The following is a 20,120-nucleotide window of genomic DNA, read 5'->3' as shown; positions in this document are numbered from 1 at the left end:
GCGACTGGCCCGGGCGATTTTACCTCGCAGTGTCGATTCGCTACACCTCAAAGAGAACTGTGCAATGCACCATCTTCTTGTCGAGTTTCTCTCTCATTTTCATAAGTGATTTTCACTTCTCGCCCGCATTTTCCTGTTATCCATCAGCATCCTGTAGTCTGTAGGTTCCCATGCTCCCTGCGTTATGCAGGTAGAGGACCCACATGTTGCGGCGGTCAGGCATGTTCGGTCCAGGCCTTCATTTGTTGGCTGCTGGCTTCGGGCACTTCAGTACCATGTTCCTAACTGCGTAGTGTATGTACGGAGGGAGGTATGTATGTACATACAAAGTTGGCACTTCTCTGTCCATCCAAGTAATTGACGTGGTTCAGTTCTATCAGTGGTCAAATCCACAATCAGTGACAGTGTGCTTCTCAACAATGTTTTTGCTTTTCTGTTTCCCCCCTCTTTCCTTCCCTCTTTGTTTGGTTACCTCCCCCTCCCTTCCATTGCTCTCTCCTTCCTCTCCTTCCCTTGTTTCTTGTTTCATTCCCACTTCCCCCCTCTCATAATCCGGGCTCCCTTCCTGCGTCCCCCTTCTCCGTTTGCATGGCCACAGGGCTCAATGCAGCAGAATATCATCCAATGTACACCCTTTGCCGACCGATTCGCTCCCCATCTTCTCTCCCTAACCACGTTCCTTGTCAACTCCATCAGCCTCTCGGCCAGCTCCTCGCTCTGCGATAGCTCGCTTCCTGCCTCGGGGGTGGCAGGTGCGCATATGTGCTGGCCGCCCTTGTCGGCCACGGTCGCAGCATAGACGGTGGGCACGGCGCCCTCAAACTCGTCCTTCTTGAAGGGCTCGGGACCGTAAGACATGCCGAAGCCTCCGATGGGGAATCTGTGGGGTGTCAGTTGGGCTTGGTTGACAACTGCCAAGGTTTTGCATGAGGCCACTCACGCCTCAAAGATGTCCGCCCTGGACTGCTTCGACGATACGAAACCTGGATGGGTTGCGTTCATCAGCAGGTTTAGGTGACCGTTCCTAGTCACTCTGCGGTCGAAATAATACCGCTTGTAGAGGATGACGGCCAGCTTGCTCCGGCTATACAGCTGGTTCCGCCCCAGGTCGGTGTTGATCTCCTCTAGGCTGGCGAATTTGATATCGCTCGGTACCTTGTGGTGCATGTTGCTGGCCTGGCTGCTGATGCGGACGATGTTGCCTCTCTCGGCGTTTTTTTTTTTGCACGAGGTCAGCTCGGCCGTCATGATACCCCGGCCCGCGTTGTTGACCAAGTTGTCCAGCCGGTCCGTGTCGTGCTTGATAGTCTCAGCTATCTCCTTGACGCGAAGCCAGTCGCTCAGGTCGCATTGCAGGAAAACGATCCGATCGGCTTTGTCTTGACCCAGCTCCCTTGCCACGACCTCCTTGGCTCCGTTAATGACCTCTTCCGCGACGGATAGGGTATAGACCTTGTTTATGCTATGCTTGAGGAAGGTGTAATTAAACCACACCAAAGCCGATACCTTCACTCCCCCAGTCACAACAGCCACTTTTCCCGTGAGATCCGGGCAGTCGACGAGTTTGAATTGATGTGATCCCAGAGCCGTGACTGGACCACCGAAATTCTCAGCGAGAGTGTTCTAATTTCCAAGTGTGGTTAATGGCGCCGGGGCACTTTGATATTGAGGAGAAGGCAGGCATACTTTAATCTCCTGCATTTTCGGAATGGCACTAGCGTAAGGTCTTGAGGCCGAAAAGCTTCGCTTGAGCAGACTGACTGCTGCGGTGAAGGCAAGCTGGACGGCGGTAGATTGATAAGTGGCAGACGAGGGGTAGGTAATACGCGGGTTCGCTGAGCGACCGACCGACAGGTCATTATGTTTACGTTAGCGACTTGCAAGTCATGTATTGCCGTATAAATGACTCAAGATTCGCCTGCTCCAAGCGATGTTCACGAGAGAAGAGATCTTCAACTTAGAATTACAGCTATGACCCTGTGAAGTTCCCGAGCTTATATGTCGACAGCAGATCATACCATGCCAAGTCCTCGATTGATGCGAAGCTAGTCTACCACTGCCTGATCATCGGGCTCACGGGGAGTTGTATTATGCTTCCCTCAACCTCCGAAAGGCTTGTGGCATTTGGCTCATTATCGGCAGGGTCTTTTGCGGTATGTCTGGCCGAAGTGCATAAGAAAGCTTGGCCCTCGTGTCCATTATGCCTTGCTGTTTTAGGAGAAGTCATGAAAAACAACCTGTAATTACCAGCAGCGGAGACAAGAGTAAATTTATGGAAGGCGGGAGAATAGAGCACCTTATTGAGTTTGGTACAAGGGCAGTCATAGAGGGTCATGATATCAGACACTTTAAAGAACCGCGACAAGGCAGAGAGAAAGACCTCTAAGCATTTTATCATTGGCGGCACAGTCATGATTGAAACCTTCATGAAGTCATATGATTCGGGTCTTATTGACCCTTAAGTGTGTTCAGAACTCGAGTCTCTCGCTGTGCTGTGGTCCTCCATGCGTCACTACAGACGATCAACGAGAATACCCTGAGAGAGATTACTCCGGTGTTTGTTGTTTTGGAGTTTATAACCTTCCGTCAGCCCATCAGCTCCACGCCGTTTCGTATCGCGCCGACTACAGCCGATGTCTGTATCGCTTCGTTGGCGCCGCTTGATACCCTGTGCTCAATCTCTGCGAGCGTGTCCAACCAGGTGATCATAACCTGTGGCTTCACCTCCAATTTCATCACCTCTTCCGAAAGCGCGGTGATGATGTCAGCCAGTGCCAGGCCCTGGGCCACCTTTAGGGTGTTGATGGTGGAAAGACATGAGGTCACATCGCTAGTACTGAGTAACGTGTTGAGGATCTTCTTGATGGCGTCTGGTGGTGGGGCGGCAACGCAGTTGTAAATAGTCTCTGTTGTGATGGTCTCGCGGACAATATCCTTCTCGGCAATCTTGGGGCCCTCGCGAGGTTGGAGTGGTGTACCTGTGCAGCCTTTTTAGCATACGTGCCAGACGAAGATGAAGAGAGAGAGGAAAAAAAAAGGAGGAGGGACTTACTTGACGCATGGCACGCCTGCAGCACATTTAATGCGCGGCGCATGTCGCCCTTGCTCAGCCGCACGAGCGAATCAGTCGCCTCGGGCATGATCTTGACGTTCTCCTCCTCGATGACCTTGTCTATCAAACCACGGATATCCTGCTCCTTGAGCGGGCTGAATCGGAAGCGAGTACACCTCGAGAGCAGGGCCGGGCTGAGCTTGTGGGAGTAGTTGGCAATGATGCAGAAGCGCGTGTTTGCCGTGTACTTCTCCATGATTCGACGGAGAGCCATCTGGGCCGTGTTGGTCATGGCGTCGGCTTCGTCGAGAATGATGAGCTTGAAATTGGCAATCCCTGACCTTGTGGCCGACGCGCTCATGCTAAAGATCTGTTTGGTAGAGGCAAAGGTCTTGATCTGTTCGCGCACGACATCAATGCCGCGGTCATCGGAGGCGTTGAGCTCGAGCACCATTTGGCGCATGTTCTCGGCACCGTATATGCGACGTGCGAGGGCGAGGATGGTCGAGGTCTTGCCCGTGCCGGGCGGGCCGTAGAACAGGAGATGGGGTAGTCGGTTCGAGTCGACGAACTTGTTGATAGTCGCGAGGATGTCTTGGTGGCCAGACACGTCGGCCAGCGTTGCCGGGCGATACTTTTCGACCCTGAATGACCGTCAGTCCGAGCTGAGGATCCTAAGTTTGCCGCGTGAGGTGTACACACCATGGCAGACTGTCTTCGGCCTCGACCGGGAGATTGGCGGCGCTGCGCTTCCCCTTGGCTGTGTTGTCGGAGGAAAATGTGATGTCTTTGGAGGGTGCGACGTCGATGTCCATTTCGTCGTCGAAGTCGGCCATTTTGACGGTGGTGATGGCTTTGCGGGAGGCAATCAGGAAAGCCAAGGACACCGCAGTGGTATTTTTTTTTTTTTTTTTCGATCAAGAGTAGCTGACGGTTTGGAGTGTACGTCCGTAGACGCCTGGGCTTCGGCGCAGGTGCCCAGTGACGCGTTCAGCGCGTCTTGTGCTGCGTCCAATTAAAAGATCGCGCCAGATCGCGCCACAGATGGCGCCACCACTAGTGGGGCTGACATTTACCCTGTAATCCGTACTGAAGAAGGTAAGCCGTACGGTCGGTACGGATGTATACTGATTAGAGGGTTATTTATTGGGGCATGTGGGCCATCTTTTGTGGGGGAGAACCATCTCCGTACCACCACAGTTTCTTCAGTACTGTACTGTACAAGCAATCGGTACATTACATCTACACGAGGCTTGTCGTCTCTGCTATCGACGTCGGCAGTCGCGGTCCCTCAATATCGTGCGGGATACCGAAGACTGTTTGAACTTGGGTGTCATCGTAAAAGCGACGAGGCGTTCGGCGGCGGGCGGTGCGGTAAGAGCGCCTCAAACCGGAGCACGGTTTGCAGAGTTAGGGAAGTCGTAACTGCACTGGTGAGACGCACGTAAACAAGGAATTGCCCTTCATTTCAGTAGGTAATATATTCCTCGCGAAGGTTCATCAGGTGTATACCGGCCTTAGATAGGTAGAGAACTGGGAGCTGGATGCCCTTGGCAAATGGAGGACATCATCCTGGAGTTGGCTGGAGGAGGAGGAGGAGGAGGGGCGGTGGAAGAATGATTTGATGTTGATGTCCCCTAGCAGGCAAGGACCTGAGGGGTGGGGGGGAAGGAGGGGGGGAACCCGATATCACGAAGTGTGGCCAGGTTTGGGCGCCCGTATAGGCTACCATCCTAGCCGTGGTTCCCTAACGGGAGCCGGTTCTCCGTTTTGGTTCCGATACAAAGAGAGCCGGCAATGCATCGAGTATCCGGATTTCTTCCTGCCTTCTTCCTGCCTGTTTGACGACTTTGTCTGAAAGAAATTACCCAATTAGCTCTTCGGATCAATCAGATTGGTGCTCATCAACCAACGGCAATGCTTACACGACCAAAAGGTGTCAGTCATGGCGAGGGAACCTGTCCCGGCCCTCGTTAACGGGTTCTTTCTGGCTGCCGAATATATAAACGACGGTGATGAATCCGATCTAACTAGCAGCGGCATCTCCAGGAGCCGGATGAACACAAGATGGCTCCATCGTTGTTCAATTACATTAATTATATATTAGAAATACGGATACATGGTCTATGCTTCCCCCTCCTTGGCGGTTTCTACAGGTGCTATTGTGTCGCGAATCGACGCCGCCTTCTCTCGCCGGAACGGGTGGGCCTCGGTGTTGAAGACAAAGTCGTCCAGGCTGATGAGATCGGGCGGGGAGAAGATGAGGTAGAAGTACTTGAGCGTTTCGGCCAGCCAGAAACTCTGTGTGTATGTGTGTGCGCGCGCGCGCGTCATGGTCAGCGACTGTTTGAGATCATAATTCTTTTTTTTTTTTCTTTTTTTTACCTCCATGGAATCCATCTTGGTGGTCTTGCCCTCGACCGTGACGTCGGCGATGGCCGAGTTGGCGAGGGGTGTCTCGGTGGCCTCCATGACGGACCGGAACATGCGCCAGGCCAGCTCGCGCAGGTCTTCCTTGCCCGTCATCCTGTACAGCAAGAAGAGGCTCTCGATGGCCTCCGGGCGGAGCATGTAGCGCTTGTCGCGGGCGCTCTTGAACCCCCTGGGCAGGCGGACGGCGCCGCGCTCGCGCCGCCACCGGTCCTCGTCCCAGGGACAGGGGCGGTCGAGCGAGTCGCAGGCCAGCATGGTGAAGACCTCGGGCATCAGGCCGGTGGGGAAGGCGTGGTAGGCCCAGGCGCAGCCGCGGGCGAGGCGCTCGCCGAGGGCGACGTGGTCGGGGATGCCGAACAGCCTGCCGCCGAGGGCGAACATGCCGCCGGCGAAGCAGGCCAGGTGCTGGCCCTGGGGGATGCGCTCGACGCGGCGGTCGCGGTAGGCGTAGGCGTCGCCGGCGAAGAGCACGTCGCGGCCCTCCGGGTCGTCGTCGGGCACCATGGGGCGGAAGAGGATGTGGCGGGCCGACGCGTCCATGGCGGCGCGGTACATGTTCTCGTAGCTCGCGGGGGCGCGGCCGCGGCCCAGCAGGGCCGGCATCTTGGCCAGGTACTCGTACAGCGAGTCGGCCTGGCCGCCGAGGGTGAAGGCGGCCTGCTGGTCCACCGACTCGTCGCGGAAGTTGATGGACCTGGGCCAGAGGCCGGGCAGCCTCGACTGGTTCTGGGAGCGCTCGAGGAAGTCGGTGACGCGGGCGACGGCGTCGTAGTACTTGGGGTCGCCGGTCAGGAGCGACAGGCGGGTGAACTCGAGCGAGAGCGAGCAGGGGTTCGCGGACGGGTCGTCGGTGCCGGCGACCTGGCGGCCCTGCCTGGCGTCCTCGAAGCGGAACCAGAAGGCGGGCAGGCGGTTGGGGGTGTCGAAGGCCAGGTACAGCATGTCGCCGAGCTCTCTCGCCTTGGCCAGCAGGGCGGGCTCGCCGCTCAGGTCGTAGGCGGCGAGGAGGCCGGCGAGGTGGCGGATGGTGGTCTCGAAGAGGTTGGCCGCGCTGTCGGGGGTGTCGGCCCAGTCCAGCCGGGCGGCGGCGGCGGCGGCCTCGTAGAAGTCGTCGGTCAGGCCCATGATCCAGAGGGTGTCCAGCGCGTCGACGAGGGTGGCCGCCCAGCCGCCGAATGTGGTCCTGCCGCCGCCGCTCACGGGCGCGAGCTCGTCTCGCAGCCAGGCGTGCGTCTTGTAGCTCCTCCAGCTCTTGACGAAGGCGGCGCGGACAGCTTGCTGCCGGGCCCGGGTGGTGGCATCGTGCACGTAGCCGGGAAAGGGGTGCTGGATGGGACGCTGCGGCTGCGGACTGCCCGTGGGCAGCGGCCGGATGGACGAGACGGGGTAGCGCTGGACCACGGATGTCCAGTCGAAGCTGCTGGGTCGGAAGCGGATCTCGGGACGGTCGTTGGCCGAAAAGTGCGACTGTCGGGTCTCGTCGGCGTGCGGATGCGGATGGTGGTGGTGGTGGTGGTGGTGCAAGTGCGGTCGAGAGGGCCGGAGCAGCAGCGTGAGGGTCACGAACAGGGTCGCAGCGAAGAGCACTCGGCCGAGGCGGCGATCGAGGGCCAGGCTGCGCCGCAGCTTTGGCGGAAGGAAGCAGAACGGCCAGCCTCTTCTGAGGTACGCCATGCCCATCAGATCTTGTTCCCCGCGCGAAGCCAAGTTCGATGCCGGCATCCGAACGGATGTACTTACTGTGTACGGCGCGCGCTAAAATATTCTGAGCCATTGTCTCTGGCCAGGTTCCTGGCCAGGTTCCTGGCCGGCCAAGACGTGTGCCTGCCCGCTGGGTGCACGGCGCAGGCTGTGGCAGGTTCATTTGGTGCCGATGGACCGAAAGACCGCGGCGGATTCCTTGGCGATTAACTTCTACCAAGGTCAGATGCAGTAAGATCGGCTCCCCCATGCGAACTTCAGGGTCCAATTTCAGGGGAGTTTGGTCCCTGAACCCCAAGGAGGAGTGGGTACTGCCCCGCATTCAGAGCTGCAGGGGACGCCCAGGTTTCGCCTCAGTACGAGGTATGTACTGCACTGTGTACAGTACGTATAATGTAGTAACTATGTTACGCAGGAGTAATTACGCAGCAGTAATTACATAGTAGACAAGATCACTGCGTACTACGGAGTATACACAGTTAAATTATAAGTGACCAAGGTACTAGGTTCTTATATATCCTAAGCAAGAGGCACGTTATTTGTATATATATACCTCTATAACACCTACAAGGCTCCTTACAATGTTTCTCCTGTAACTCCCGTCAAATAGAATACTTGTACAGCATCCTAGGATCTCTCTTCGGCCAAGAGCACGTTACAGACAACTCGGGAGCACCCTTAAGCAAAAGAAGTTTGGTTGACTATCAGCCATTAGTAGGTTTGTTGTACCTCATCTACTTGTAATCAATTTATGCTGCACAGAGACAACCTTAACTGAAGGGAAATAAGGGGTCAGGGGTTCATCCTCGACGGCAGCCAGACAGAGATTTTTGATATCTCTTTCAGGGACTCATTATTTATCCAGTGTCAGATCGCCTAAACCAATTTCGTTTCCATGAATAACTAACACGGTAAACTTCCACGGTAAGTCCCCCCACGCGTAATTAATTAGATCGTGTTGATCCGTTCGAATCATTCTCACTTGCCGCACCCATTTATAATAGATATTTACCTAACGAGTAAACTTTAGAGACACACGACCAGGCTCGCTGTGTCTGCTACACGTATATATATACATACATGACGAGAGAGATATTCTTACCCGTCTTCCATCCCCAGATCCCCGTCGCTCATCCAGTGCGACCCCCCCGCGCACCTCCACCCGCCCTCCTGCCTGATCCAGTCGTACCCGACCGGGCACCGGCCCATCCGGCGCAGCCGCTCCCTCGTCCTGGCCTCCTCCCGCCGCCGCGCCTCCTCCTCCAGCAGCCGGGCCACGATCCGCGCCCGCGCCGCCTCCGTCGCCGCCTCCGCCTTCGCCGCCGCCGCCGCCGCGTCCCGCTTCAGCCGTCGGTACTCCGCCTCCCGCTCCTCCTGCGCCCGCCGGTCCCGCTGCAGCTGCTCCCACACCTCGTCGCTCACGCCCGCGTCGCGCTGCTGCCGCGCGTCGGAGGCGGTCGTCGGAGCCGGCTGCTTGGTGCTGCGGATCATCACCGTCTCGGTTGGTGCGGTGGGGTGCCCTTTGCTCGGAGAAGTCGCTGCGGCCGTTGTTGTTGATGTTGTTAATGTTGATGTTGTTGTTGCCGTTGAGAACCGAGGCCGAGGAGGGGGGGCGGCGTTTTGCTGCGGAGGGCTGGCTTGCTGCTGCTGCTGCTGCTGGTGCTTGAGGAGGCCTCGCAGCTTGTCGAGAGAAGGAGTAGTCGGGATCGGCCTCGCGGAGTCGGCGCGCGCGGCACGCTCCTGGAGCATGCGGTCCAGCACCTCGGTGACGGTCCCCTCGGCGAGCGCGAGGCGGCCGGCGGCGAGGGCGTCCTTGTTGCGGAGGGCCTTGTTGAACACCGCCGTGGCCACGGCCTGGACGTCTCGCGCGCTCGCCCAGTTGTCCTGCGCGGCGAGGCCCGTGAAGGTCTGGACCAGGCGCTGCCTGAACCCGGCGGCGGGCGCTTCCAAGCAGGAGAGGTCGAGGAGGTCCTTGCCGCTCTTGGACCGGACGAGGTCGCGCTTCTTGCGCAGCAGCCGCAGCAGCAGGTCCACGCACTCGTCGGCGGTCAGGGGCCGGAAGTCGACCACGTCGGGGAAGCGCGAGCTCAGGCCCGTGTTGACGGACATGAGGCGGTTGATGTCGGCCTCGTAACCGGCCAGGATGATGACGAGCTTCTTGGAGTAGCGCTCCTTGGTGATCAAGTCGACCAGCTCGTCCGTGGCCTCCTTGGCAAAGTGGCCCTCGGCCAGGCGGTAGGCCTCGTCCACGAAGAGGACCTTGCCGAGCGCCCTGTCCAGCAGCTGCCGCACCTTGGGCCCCGTCTGCCCGACGTACTGGCCGATCAGTTCGGAGGCCGAGCACTCGACCACCTCGGCCGTGGCCAGGAACCCCATGTCGTAGAAGACCTTGCCCATCTTCCTGGCCGTCGTCGTCTTGCCCGTCCCCGGCGGGCCGCGGAAGAGGAAGTTGAACGGTATGTTCTCCCTCGGGTCCAGCTCTAGCGCCCGCATCGTCCGGACCGTCTCCTGGTATCCCTCCAGCAGCGAGACGACCTGGTCGGAGCCGAGCGAGCCCTCGAACAGCTTGCGCACGTCCGTCTCGGCCCTCTCGGCCCGGTCGAAATCCTCGTCGAAATCGCGCGCCTCCAGGAGGTTCGCCAACTCGGCCCGCCCCCGGGAGAAGCGCGCCTGGTGGCGGGCCTTTGCGGCGTCGAGCAGGATGTCGATCTCGCCCGCGTTGCCAAAGTTGGGCCGGTTCCGCGCCCGCTTCAGCATCTCCATGGCGACGCCGGCGGCCCGGCTGCCGACCTCGTACCCCTGCTGCTTGATCTTGCTGTCGAGGATGGTGCGTAGCTCCTCGTCGGTGAAGTCGTCAAAGTAGAAGGCCGACGCGATAGGGAACCGCCGGCTCAGGCCCGGGTTGACGTTGTGGAACATCTCCTCCATCTGGCTCTTGTACCCCAGCAGCAGGACGCAGCGGTCGTCTCCGGGCACGCTCTGGACCTCGGCCACGATGGTGTCGATGACGGCCGTCTTGTACGGGTCCGGAGCCGTCCCCCCGCCGCCTTGTGCTCCCCCGCCGCCGCCGTAGAGGCCGTAGGCCTCGTCGATGACGAGCACCTTGCCGAGCGATGCCGCCAGGATGCCTTTGGTCTGCTGTTCCGACTGCCCCAGATGGGCCCCGACAAAGTCGGACGGGTTCTTGACGACGACTATTCCACACCCTCTCGGTCAGCAATCATCCTCATCGCCCTGATAGTGCTTGGAAGAAAGAGAGAAAGAGAGAAAGAGAAAAAAAAGATTTACCCTCGCCCTTGGAGAGCAGTCCGAGAGCGACCAAGATCTCGCCGTACAGCTTGGCAACCGTCGTCTTGCCGGTGCCGGGATTGCCGAGGAAGACCTTGTTGAGCGAGTACTGGATGGGCGGCTGCTCTGCAAGCTCGCGGAGGTAGTTCTGCCGGATGCTGTCGACGAGGGACTTGACCGCCTGCTTGACGGCCGCCAGCCCGACCAGGCCCTGGAGCTTCTTCCAGGCCTCGCACTTGGCGAGCGCCTCGCCCGGCTCCGGGCCGATGAGGTCCTCCTTGGTGAAGACAAAGTCGCTCGGCTCGACGCCCTCCCTCCGCTCCCTCCGCAGCCGGTCCGCCTGCCGGCGCGAGATCCTGTCGAGCACGTTCTCGATCGCCCGCGCGTTGCCGAAGCCCTCCTTTCCGCGCCCGCGGCCGACCCGCCTCGCGACGATGCGGCAGTAGAGGCCGGCCGGCCCGTCCTCGCACGTCATGGAGCCGTTGTACTTCTTGTTGATCCTGAGCACCAGGATCTTGAGGAGCTCCTCGTCCGAGTAGTCGGCAAAGCTCATCTCGATGGGGAACCGGCTGGGCAGCCCCGGGTTGTGGGCAAAGAAGCCCTCCATCTGCTTCCTGTAGCCGGCGAGCACGAACACAATCTTGCCCCTGAGGTTCTCCACCTCGGCGAGCAGGTAGTCGAGCACGGCCCCGCCGCCGTAGCTGCTGCTGCCCGAGGTGAGCTGGTAGGCCTCGTCGATGAAGAGCACCCCGCCGCCCTCGTCGAGCATCTCGTCGATCAGGCCCTTGCAACCCGAGACGCCGAGGTTCGCCAGGCCGGCGCCCGTCTTCTCTCTGAAGCAGGAGCCCGGGATGACGCACAGCTCGGTGAGGAATTGGGCGTACAGGCGGGCCACGGTTGTTTTTCCTAGACAAGACATGATAATAACAGACAGAGTTGGTTAGAAACGAGAGACCGGAAACCGCCAACGGCGACCATGGGAAGAAGGATGGATGCGCCGACTCACCCGTCCCGGGGTTGCCCAGCATGGAGCAGCTGAACCTCTCGGAGGCCAAGGAGATGCCCTGTCGCAGGGCCGTGTCGACCTTGGACTTGAGGTTGAGGAACTCGTGCTTGACGTCCTCGAGCCCGATCATCTCCATCAGCTCGTCCAGCGGCTTGCTCTGCGCCCCCTCGGACTGTTTCATCAACTTCCACTCCGCCTCGGGGCCGCTCGACCAGTCGGGTTCTGGAGGAGGAGAGGAACCATCGACCTGCCCGTCTGTCTGCTTGGACGACGATGACGATGACGACGACGCCTTATTCCGTGCCCGAGCAGCGGCGGCGGCCGCCTCGGCCTCGGCCTTGAGCTTGTTCTGGTGACGGAGCCTCTGCTCGGCGTCCTTGAGCGCCCGAAGCTCGGACCGGTGCTGCTCCAGCGTCTCCCGGCGCCGTTCCTCCTCGGCGTGATACTTGTTGATGCGGCGCTGGTGCTCGACCTCGTCGCGGATCTCGCGCAGCTGGCGCGTGTACTCGGCCTCGCGCCTGGCCCGCTCCTTCTCGAGCTTGAGGTCCTGCCTGGCCCGGCGCTCCATCTCCTTGTCCTCCTCGACGCATCTGCCACACGTCTCGTGCCGCTTGCCGCACCGGACATTGGTCTTGTGCTGCCTCTCGCACACCTTGGTCACCACCTGGTTGCACTCGGCCCGGCTGTGGTCGGTCACGCGGTGGCACCGTGACCGGCACTTGTGGGCGCCGCACTTGAGGAGGGCGTTGCTTGGTAATATTAATATCATGACATGGTCAGCGAGGCAAAGGACAAACAAGATCGAAGAAGACGAAAGGGACGGACGACGGAAGCAACAACAACAACAACAACAACAACAAAGAGAGAGGGAGGGAGGGAGGAAAGTACCATGGCTCGGTGCAGCCGCCGTCGGGGGCCGACTTGTCAAAGTCGAGGGGCTCCCTGAGCAGGGCGGTCCGGTCGGGATGCCTCTCGCACCGGACGGGCAGGCCGTCGTACAGGTGACCGCGGGCCTTGAGCAGGTCGAAGAAGCGGTGCCAGGTGGCCCAGCCTCCTCTCCTGTTCCGCATGAAGGTGTCCATGTTGCCGATCAGGATGACGCCGACGCGGGCGCGCGTCATGAGCACGTTGAGCCGCTCCGGGGCCGCCATGAAGCCGATGTCGCCCTTGCTGTTGCTCCGCGTGAGCGAGGCGATGACGATGTCGCCCTCCTCGCCCTGGAAGTTGTCTGTATAGGTAGGTAGGTAGGTAAGTAGGTAGGTAGGTAGGTAAGTAGGTAGGTAGGTAGGTAAGCAGGTAGGTAGGTAGGTAAGTAGGTAGGTAGGTAAGTAGGTAGGTAGGTAGGTAGGTAATAAAAGACAAGAGAAATAATAGGACAGACCTATGGTAGAGACACGGAGAGGCTTCCTGTCGAGCTTGGCCGCGGCCTCGCTCAGGAGACCGGCGCGGATCAGCTCGGCCTTGTCGAACTCGCTCAGGGCGGGATCGTGCTTGTTCCTGGCCAGGTGCTCCCTCAGGAGCCGTACCTGGCCTATGTAAGGGGTGAGGACGACGATGCGGTCCGGGCCGTACCCCTGCTGGCCGAGGTACCTGACGCAGCGCACGACCATGTCGGCCTCGAACCGGTTCCTCTTGCTCGCCGTCCCGCTCGGGTCCCAACGGTCCCGCAGCTGCGCGTCGTCCGCCTCCTCCGACCTGTCGTGGTTCACAAACGCGACCCGGTCCCGCAGGCCGAGGATGCCCGGTCGGCCGGCCGTCCCGGGCCCGTCGAGCAGCTCCGGATACGTGAGCTCGCGCGCGAAGACGGAGATCTCGGGCGCCATCCGGTGCTGCTTGCGCAGGGTCGCGTGCGCCGCCCCCTGCCGGATCAGACGCTCGAAGAGGGAGCGGTTCAGGTCGAAGCCGTCGCCTTTCTCGACCGAGAGGCCGTAGCTGTTGATCTTGGGCCTCAGCTGCTTGTGGTCGCCGATGAGGACGAGCTGCTTGACCGTCGGGCTGCTCGCCAGCGCCGTCAGCACGTGGCTCTCGAGGATCTCGCCCGCCTCCTCCACCAGGATCACGTCCGGGCTGGCCGCCCGGATCAACCGGTCGTGCTTGGCCGCCCCGGTCGTGGTGCAGCAGACCACCTTCTTCTGCCGGACCACCTGGGCGTCGGCTTCGCCCCGGTAGAGTTCCATCTTCCTCCGCACCTCCTCGTACAGCCGGCCGAGCCCCTTGACCGCCTCGAGCCGCTCTTCGGTCAGGGCCCGCAGCCACCTGGCGTGGTGTTCCTCCCGGACAGCGCGGCCCATTTCCCATACCGTTCTCGCGTCTCCCGCCGGGATCCGGTTCTCAAGATGGCCGGGACCGCGGCCCTTGATCCACTGGTGATACAGGTAATCCGGCCCGATCGTCCTCCCTCCTTTGCCCGTCCGGGTCCAGCCCTCGTCGTCTCCGTCGGTCGGTACCCTCAAGGCGTCGAGAAAGCGGAAGCCCCCCTCGGCAAACTCTAGGTACTCCTCGATGTCGTCCCACTTGGGCTCGAAGCCGATAAACGCTCCGAACGCGTCCTGGAGCTGGGAGCTGAGCAGGTCTGCCTCCCGTCTCAGGGCGTTGATGACGTTCGGCGCCAGATTCCGACGGCGGTAGTGGCTCTGCTGTGGCGAGAGGACCAGGGGGGCGGTCCGCGGGCTGCATCTGGTCTTGGACCCGATGCGGACCATGGACGACTCGGGAATCCCGGCGTCCAGACAATCCTCGGCGAACTGGTCGGTAGCATGGTTTGTGTAGCTCAGGACCAGGATTCGGAGGCCGGCCTCGTACATGCAGCGAACAATTTGAGCGCCGATGAAGGATTTACCGGTTCCTGATGTACTCGTGTGTGCAGAGTTGATTATTTACCTCGTCAGCCATCTCATCTAATAATTATCCTCCTCCTCCTTCGCCAACAATCGTCTTTTGGTCAGGTGGAGGTCAGGAGGTGAGGGGCCTAATTAATTTATACATACCTGGAGGCCCCAAGATGAGGCTCACGGGACTGTTCAGGGCAAGGGACAGGGCAGCTAGCTGAGAGGTGTCAAACTGCACCTTTTGAGTTCCCCTGTCCGTTATTATATAATCAACAACATCTGGGGATCCCAGTCCCCCACCTTCCTGGCCTTTTTTCACTATGGTTTCAAGCTTGGAAGCTAGGGGTCGTAGCTTGTCAGGCACCTTGAATCCAGACTCGGCGATCTTGGCCGGATTGATGACGAGGTCTAGCAGGGGGGCGTCCGTCATGTGTTGCAGCCCGAGGAGGACTGGTTCGTACGCAAACACGGGCGTGTCTACCAGGACGAACGAGACCAGGTCCGGGTCGGGGAGGGAAAAGGCGAGGAGCGCGCGCCCGAGGCCGTCGTCGTCGGTAAACTGCAGGCTCACGACGGGAACCTCCTGGCTCAGCTTGTCGACGTCCCGGTCGACAAAGGCGAACCCCAGAATGTCCTGTCCGCGGCAAACGACGCCAAATGCTTGGTGCCGGAGTAGGTTGGCCTGATCCTGCAAGTACTTCCTCCGGGACGCGGCATCCTTCAGGCTCTGGAGAATCTCGAGCCCGGAACCGCATTCGACAAGCAGGGCGCTCCGCTTATATTTTCCCTTACCGTCGGCAGTGTCGATGCCCACCGGATGGAGTTTTCTCAGAACCGGAGCGCTTCGTTTGCCCTTCTTCTTTCCGATGGCGATCTGGATATCTTCTCGTAACTCTTTTTTTTTTTTTTTCCGGAGGAGAGGGGGAGAGGAGGGGTCGTCTGTTAGCACGGGATCGCTCTTATGAAACAAGGATGATTGTGTGATTATTATTAATAATGAAGTGCCTTGGGAACCTACCGGCCAGCATATCTTCCCTCAAGAGACGGAACTGATTGTCGAGATGAGCCCGTGGGCGGCTCGCGGCTTCGGTTTCCTCGACCTCTCGGGCAGTCTGGTAATACGGCAGCTGGGTCGATAAAAATTCGTCCGGCGTGGGATAGATGCGGATACGGCGAAAATCGGCAAAGTCGTTATCGTGCCGCCCCCCCGGCCCGCCAACATGTTGGTCGCCCCCGGCCACCGGAGAGGCCCGGAGCTGGACGACCTTTTGTATGCGGTAGCCGAGCTCGCGGGTGGCGTGATCCTGGGATCCGACGAGGTGCTGGCCGTCTGATATGGACTTGACGAGACCGCCGGCGTCGACCTGCGTTTCGGGGCGGAGTGATAGGACCTCGAGGGCGAGCCAAGCAAACGGGTACAGGCTGCCATCGGGAATCCCGCGTGCTTCGTACAAGGCGACCAGCGCGTTTAGAAACGTCGGGGGGCTGACGACGGCCAAGAGGACCTGTTCGAGAAGCTGTCCGTTCGCGAGGGCCTTGACGCTGGGATCCGAGAGGTATCGGAGGAAAGGCAGGGTGTGGTCCAGGACGAACTGCGCGGAGACGTCGGAGCGGACCGCCTCTCTGACGGCAACGAGGCCGGACTTGGCGGGGACGAGATGCTCCACGCATTGGCTGGGCGACTTCTGGCTGCGGACCGCTTCGAGAAACAACTGCGCTTCCTGTCGGGTCCGCACAGGACGCTTGCCCGCGATCGTGTCGCGGAACAAGTGGTGGAGGCGGGCGGCTCGCCGCGACGGATCCACGGAGGAAGACATGATGGTTGGATCAGACAGCTGGTAACAAGATATTATCGTTGTGGAGGAGGAGTGAGCGCCTAAGCTGGCAAGAGACTGCAACGAGATTCTCGAATAGAGTAATTACCTAATTAGGTAATAATAACTAGCAGATTGTGCTAGTTTGTGTCCTCCGAGGACCCCAAGGTCTTCCTCTCAACAAAAAGTATGATATGCTTGAGGTGGGTGTCTCGGTCATTTATATCAACACTTGGATTCCATGATTGCCTTGGTATGTACCTCCCTAGGTACATTAGGTTATCTGTCTACACAGATTCTTGTTGGGCAAAGACTCGAACAACAACAAACGTAGGCCTGCTTGACCGACGAATCATGGCATGGCAGGCTGGCCGCAGTGCATGGCGCAGGCGAATGTGGCAGATACCCGAAGGCGCTGCCGTGTTGGGAGCGGGGAGAGTGAGACGCAGAGCGAATAAGCGTCCAGGACTTGGATGCAGATGGCTGTGGCCGGCCACTCGTTCACTGCCGCACCTCCTCAACCGGCCAGGCTGAGTTGCCGTCATGATCCGTCCTCAAAAAAAAGAACAGGATCAGGTCGTACTTGGTGCTTTCGTCGAATTACATTGCACCAAATGGGAAAGGAAAGGGGGGGAAATGATGCGAATGTGCAGCGATGCAGGCATTTGCAGTCTATCATCTCTGCAAATTTACACAGTAGGTAATTATTTATCTATTTTGGATTATTGGTTTATCTCTGAGACCGAGGACCGGGAGGCTGGAAGCTGGAGGTCCAGAAACGGAAACGAGAAGAGTCCAGGCCCCCCATCTCCTGTAATTATACCTGCCATTGCCAAATCTGCCCAACAGTGAACCCCCCCGCCTGGATGGTGTTTGCAGGCCTCCGAAATGGCCCAATAACAAGGAGAATCACTGCCAACAGGACATACCAGCAGTGTGCCCTGCACGGGGCTCAATCGGATGACTACCTTACTCCTTTATATCATATAGGTAGGTACCCAGGTATGTACTGAGTCTGCCCGAATTTGCATTGCACTCAACAGTAGCGGGGCATACCGCTGCCGTGCAACACAAGAAACCGGCGGGATAGTTTTGGGGCTACAGTTTGTTGGCTACAGTTTGTTGGCAGACATTTGACGAGAGCCCGGCTGCCCAAGACGCATGCAGCCCCCAAGGCCCAATCCCAATCATGCGTTCCGCCGAATTCAATCGGGTCTGAGTTGACGATCTAAAAAGCCGTAGGCCTCACTAATGCATGCCTCCAACCTCCCCTGCGATCCGGGGCGACCGTGGGCGGCCGGGGGCAGCTATTAGAGGAGCTCCGAGTTATAAATCAGTCGTAAAGCCCTTATTGACTTGTCTGGTTGTTCTTTATCATGTCGATAAAACACATCTTGCAGCGCTCTTTTTGATGTTCAACTCTCGTCGTCATGGCTCCCAGCTGGTATTATCAGAAGCCGCCATCCTGGAAGACTCGGGATGCGAACCGAGCAAGGGCTGCTGTTAGCACTACTCCTCCTCCTCCGTTTGGCGCCCTGATCCGAACCTTGAAGCTCAGACACCTTGACGATGAGGGCGAAACTCTCGATCACCTGGCCCGCATTACAGACCTACAGACCGTTGCCTCATACAGCTGGGTTGACAAGCCGAACTCTGGTCCTGAGATTCTGATACCAGGTAAAGAATAAACTAGCCAGCCAACACGTTTCTTTTTTTTTTTTTTTTTTTTTCAGCTGAAGAGTTCGACAAAAGATGAACCTAACCAAAGATGTTTCCCCAGGGCGGCCCCCTCTATGGACCCCCCAAGTCACGCCGACCCAGCTCAAGGAAGACAGCGGGCAGTACTACCGTGACAAGAACGCGGCCCGGTATCCCAGACACCCCATCGAGCCCGCCGTCGTTGCCGGTCTCGACGCCGACCCTGCCCTCCCTCTGGACCTGGACATCTTCGCCTGCAAGAGCACGCTCGGCAGCCTGCTCAGCTTCGTCCGGGGAGAGGATAAAGAATTCCGCATGCTGGCGTACAAGGTCCGGCACACCATCTTCCTCGTCCGGCGGGAGAACTCGCCGACGGAGCTGATCCCGGACGTCCGCGGCTACGGCCACACCTTCCCCGAGGCCAACACGACCTGGGAGGCCGACGTCAAGGGGTCCGCCTCGCACCAGCGCCTCATACGGTACGTCTTTGGCGGGCTGCGCCTCGCCGTCCGCTTCGAGGCGGACGGATATATCAAGCCGAGCGGCGGCGGTGGCGGCGAGGATGATGACTTCGACCCGAACCTGCGTTCCAACAGACTCTCCTCCTCTCCCGCCTCCTTCTCGTGGTCGCCGCGGCCGTCGCAGACCGACAGCGCCGCCGCTCCACCTCCTCCTCCCTCCCTTGACGAACTCGCCACCACCCTCTCCACCGCAAACGTGACGACGACGACGACGACAGGCCAGGGCATCAGCAGCACCACCACCACCACCAGCAGCAGCAGCAGCACCAGCACAACAACGACAGCACGGCAAACCAAGCTGACAGTGACGCAGGCGGGCCCGACGGTGCCGATCCCGCACCGGGCGCTCTTCGACCTCAAGACGCGCAGCGTGCGGACGCGCGAGGCCAAGGGCGGCGGCGCGGCGGTGGTCGAGGAGGAGCTGCCGCGCCTCTGGGCCGCGCAGCTGCCCACGCTCGTGCTGGCCTACCACGCGCGCGGGCTCTTCCGGCCCGAGGAGGTCGAGGTGCGCGACGTGCGCGCCGACCTCCGCCGCTGGGAGCGCGAGCACCGCGCCGAGCTGGCCCGCCTCGCAGCGCTGCTGCGCCGGCTGATGCGGGACCTGGTTGCCGTTGCCGACGAGGAGGAGGCTGTTGCTGTTGCTGCTGGCGTCCATGCGGCGGGTGAGGGCGTGGTGGAGATCTGTCGGCGGCGGCGTGTCGGCGGCGGTGGCAGTTGGAGAGGAGGACGGGGGGAGAAGGAGGAGGAGGAGGAGTTGGAGATCAGGAGGCCGGGAGGGGAGGTCGCGGGGGTCTTGTCGGATGAGGTGCTGCAGCGGTGGATGAGTGCTGCTGGCGACGAGGGAGACAGTGACGACGACGATCATGACGATCATTTCACCGCTTATGGAGAGGCCGGTGGCTGGGAGTCAGACTGGGAGTCGGAGGATGACAGAGAGTACCTCGACTTCACGGCCTGTAGCGCCGACGACTGTGGATACTGTGGCAGATGTCCGTACTAGGAAAGGTTCTTTTAGGAAGGGGTATAACTACTTGGTAGATGCGGCTAGCAATGGTATAATTAAGCCTGTTCGGAATTCAAACTTGTCACAGCAGAAGAGTTGATCAAAGAGTTGATCAAAGTAGCCAGCAGGTTAGAGTATTTGCCGAACGCAGTTACGAGCTCGAATAAGCGTAGGAGGCGTTAAGAGTAGTGGCAAGGAAGGAACGGAAAGAGTGCCTTGTTAAACTATCTATAAAGGAGAGAAAGAGCGATATAAATAGACAAAGGAAAGATAATCTGTGCGTCTATGAGGCTATAAAGTGGCTTGTAGCGCTCGTGGCTAGCGTCCCAGAAGCTCTGTCGCTTCTGATAGTATTGATAGATGTTAATTACTTATAGGAAGAAGAAAGTGGAAAGAATGTAGCATAGGCACTTACCTATTGCCGAACGCAGTAGGAGCTCCGGGAGCGTTGAAAGCAGTCTACAGTAGGTGGCTATACGAAGGAGACAGTGCCTTGTTGAAACTATCTACAAAGGAGACAAAAGGAGTGGTATTTATGGACAAAGGAACTAGCTAATGCGTTAAACAGCCTTATACAGCTATGGCAAACGCGTAGCTAATACGTTTAGAAGCTCTATAGCTTCCAACACACCCCCTAGTTAAACGCGGTAGTCGTTTAACTATGCTTTATAGTAATACTATTCTTAATGTTATATCCTTTGTCGCTCTTACCTTGATAGCTCCTTTAGGGGGCCTACCTTCTATATTCGGAAGTCTAAAAGAGTTAAGTATAGTAG

General features: G+C 58.9%; 5 protein-coding genes across 5 annotated transcripts; 1 reads left to right on the top strand and 4 right to left on the bottom strand.

Moving 5' to 3' along the window:
• Nucleotides 1-545: 545 nt before the first annotated feature.
• On the bottom strand, nt 546-1,701 carry MYCTH_103818 (uncharacterized protein; the record flags this gene model as incomplete). Its single annotated transcript, XM_003667337.1, has 4 exons — nt 546-600; nt 644-880; nt 941-1,623; nt 1,687-1,701. The coding sequence occupies 4 exons, from the start codon at nt 1,699-1,701 to the stop codon at nt 546-548; spliced, it is 990 nt and encodes a 329-aa protein (XP_003667385.1).
• Nucleotides 1,702-2,239: 538 nt separating this feature from the next.
• On the bottom strand, nt 2,240-4,036 carry MYCTH_2313161 (uncharacterized protein). The gene is made up of 3 exons (XM_003667336.1): nt 3,755-4,036; nt 3,053-3,696; nt 2,240-2,978 (listed from the first exon to the last, which is right to left on the bottom strand). The coding sequence occupies exons 1-3, from the start codon at nt 3,886-3,888 to the stop codon at nt 2,587-2,589; spliced, it is 1,170 nt and encodes a 389-aa protein (XP_003667384.1). The 5' UTR covers nt 3,889-4,036; the 3' UTR covers nt 2,240-2,586.
• A 944-nt stretch (nt 4,037-4,980) lies between these two features.
• MYCTH_2313159 (glycoside hydrolase family 47 protein) lies at nt 4,981-7,438 on the bottom strand. The gene is made up of 2 exons (XM_003667335.1): nt 5,438-7,438; nt 4,981-5,353 (listed from the first exon to the last, which is right to left on the bottom strand). The coding sequence occupies exons 1-2, from the start codon at nt 7,157-7,159 to the stop codon at nt 5,177-5,179; spliced, it is 1,899 nt and encodes a 632-aa protein (XP_003667383.1). The 5' UTR covers nt 7,160-7,438; the 3' UTR covers nt 4,981-5,176.
• Nucleotides 7,439-8,151: 713 nt separating this feature from the next.
• On the bottom strand, nt 8,152-16,315 carry MYCTH_2313156 (uncharacterized protein). The gene is made up of 6 exons (XM_003667334.1): nt 15,327-16,315; nt 14,468-15,202; nt 12,369-14,325; nt 11,481-12,229; nt 10,475-11,380; nt 8,152-10,380 (listed from the first exon to the last, which is right to left on the bottom strand). Exons 1-6 carry the CDS (start codon nt 16,123-16,125, stop codon nt 8,285-8,287), a joined length of 7,242 nt encoding a protein of 2,413 aa, XP_003667382.1. The 5' UTR covers nt 16,126-16,315; the 3' UTR covers nt 8,152-8,284.
• A 1,104-nt stretch (nt 16,316-17,419) lies between these two features.
• On the top strand, nt 17,420-19,430 carry MYCTH_2313154 (uncharacterized protein). The gene is made up of 2 exons (XM_003667333.1): nt 17,420-17,799; nt 17,903-19,430. The coding sequence occupies exons 1-2, from the start codon at nt 17,553-17,555 to the stop codon at nt 19,339-19,341; spliced, it is 1,686 nt and encodes a 561-aa protein (XP_003667381.1). The 5' UTR covers nt 17,420-17,552; the 3' UTR covers nt 19,342-19,430.
• The last annotated feature ends 690 nt before the right edge of the window (nt 19,431-20,120 follow it).

Source organism: Thermothelomyces thermophilus, chromosome 7, assembly GCF_000226095.1.
Source record: "Thermothelomyces thermophilus ATCC 42464 chromosome 7, complete sequence".
Lineage (NCBI taxonomy): Eukaryota > Fungi > Ascomycota > Sordariomycetes > Sordariales > Chaetomiaceae > Thermothelomyces > Thermothelomyces thermophilus.
Note: the sequence above shows the minus strand (reverse complement) of the source record. Positions and strands in the feature narration are given on the sequence as shown.

Coding starts and splice junctions, on each gene's coding strand:
- MYCTH_2313161 (XM_003667336.1), bottom strand. CDS start 3,888: ATGGCCGACTTCGACGACGAAATGGACATCGACGTCGCACCCTCCAAA. Junction 3,697..3,754: donor GCCGAAGACAGTCTGCCATG/GTGTGTACACCT, acceptor ACGGTCATTCAG/GGTCGAAAAGTATCGCCCGG. Junction 2,979..3,052: donor GCAGGCGTGCCATGCGTCAA/GTAAGTCCCTCC, acceptor AAGGCTGCACAG/GTACACCACTCCAACCTCGC.
- MYCTH_2313154 (XM_003667333.1), top strand. CDS start 17,553: ATGGCTCCCAGCTGGTATTATCAGAAGCCGCCATCCTGGAAGACTCGG. Junction 17,800..17,902: donor TCCTGAGATTCTGATACCAG/GTAAAGAATAAA, acceptor ATGTTTCCCCAG/GGCGGCCCCCTCTATGGACC.
- MYCTH_2313159 (XM_003667335.1), bottom strand. CDS start 7,159: ATGGCGTACCTCAGAAGAGGCTGGCCGTTCTGCTTCCTTCCGCCAAAG. Junction 5,354..5,437: donor CCAAGATGGATTCCATGGAG/GTAAAAAAAAGA, acceptor ACATACACACAG/AGTTTCTGGCTGGCCGAAAC.
- MYCTH_2313156 (XM_003667334.1), bottom strand. CDS start 16,125: ATGTCTTCCTCCGTGGATCCGTCGCGGCGAGCCGCCCGCCTCCACCAC. Junction 14,326..14,467: donor CCTCATCTTGGGGCCTCCAG/GTATGTATAAAT, acceptor CGAGTACATCAG/GAACCGGTAAATCCTTCATC. Junction 11,381..11,480: donor GCTGGGCAACCCCGGGACGG/GTGAGTCGGCGC, acceptor TGTCTTGTCTAG/GAAAAACAACCGTGGCCCGC.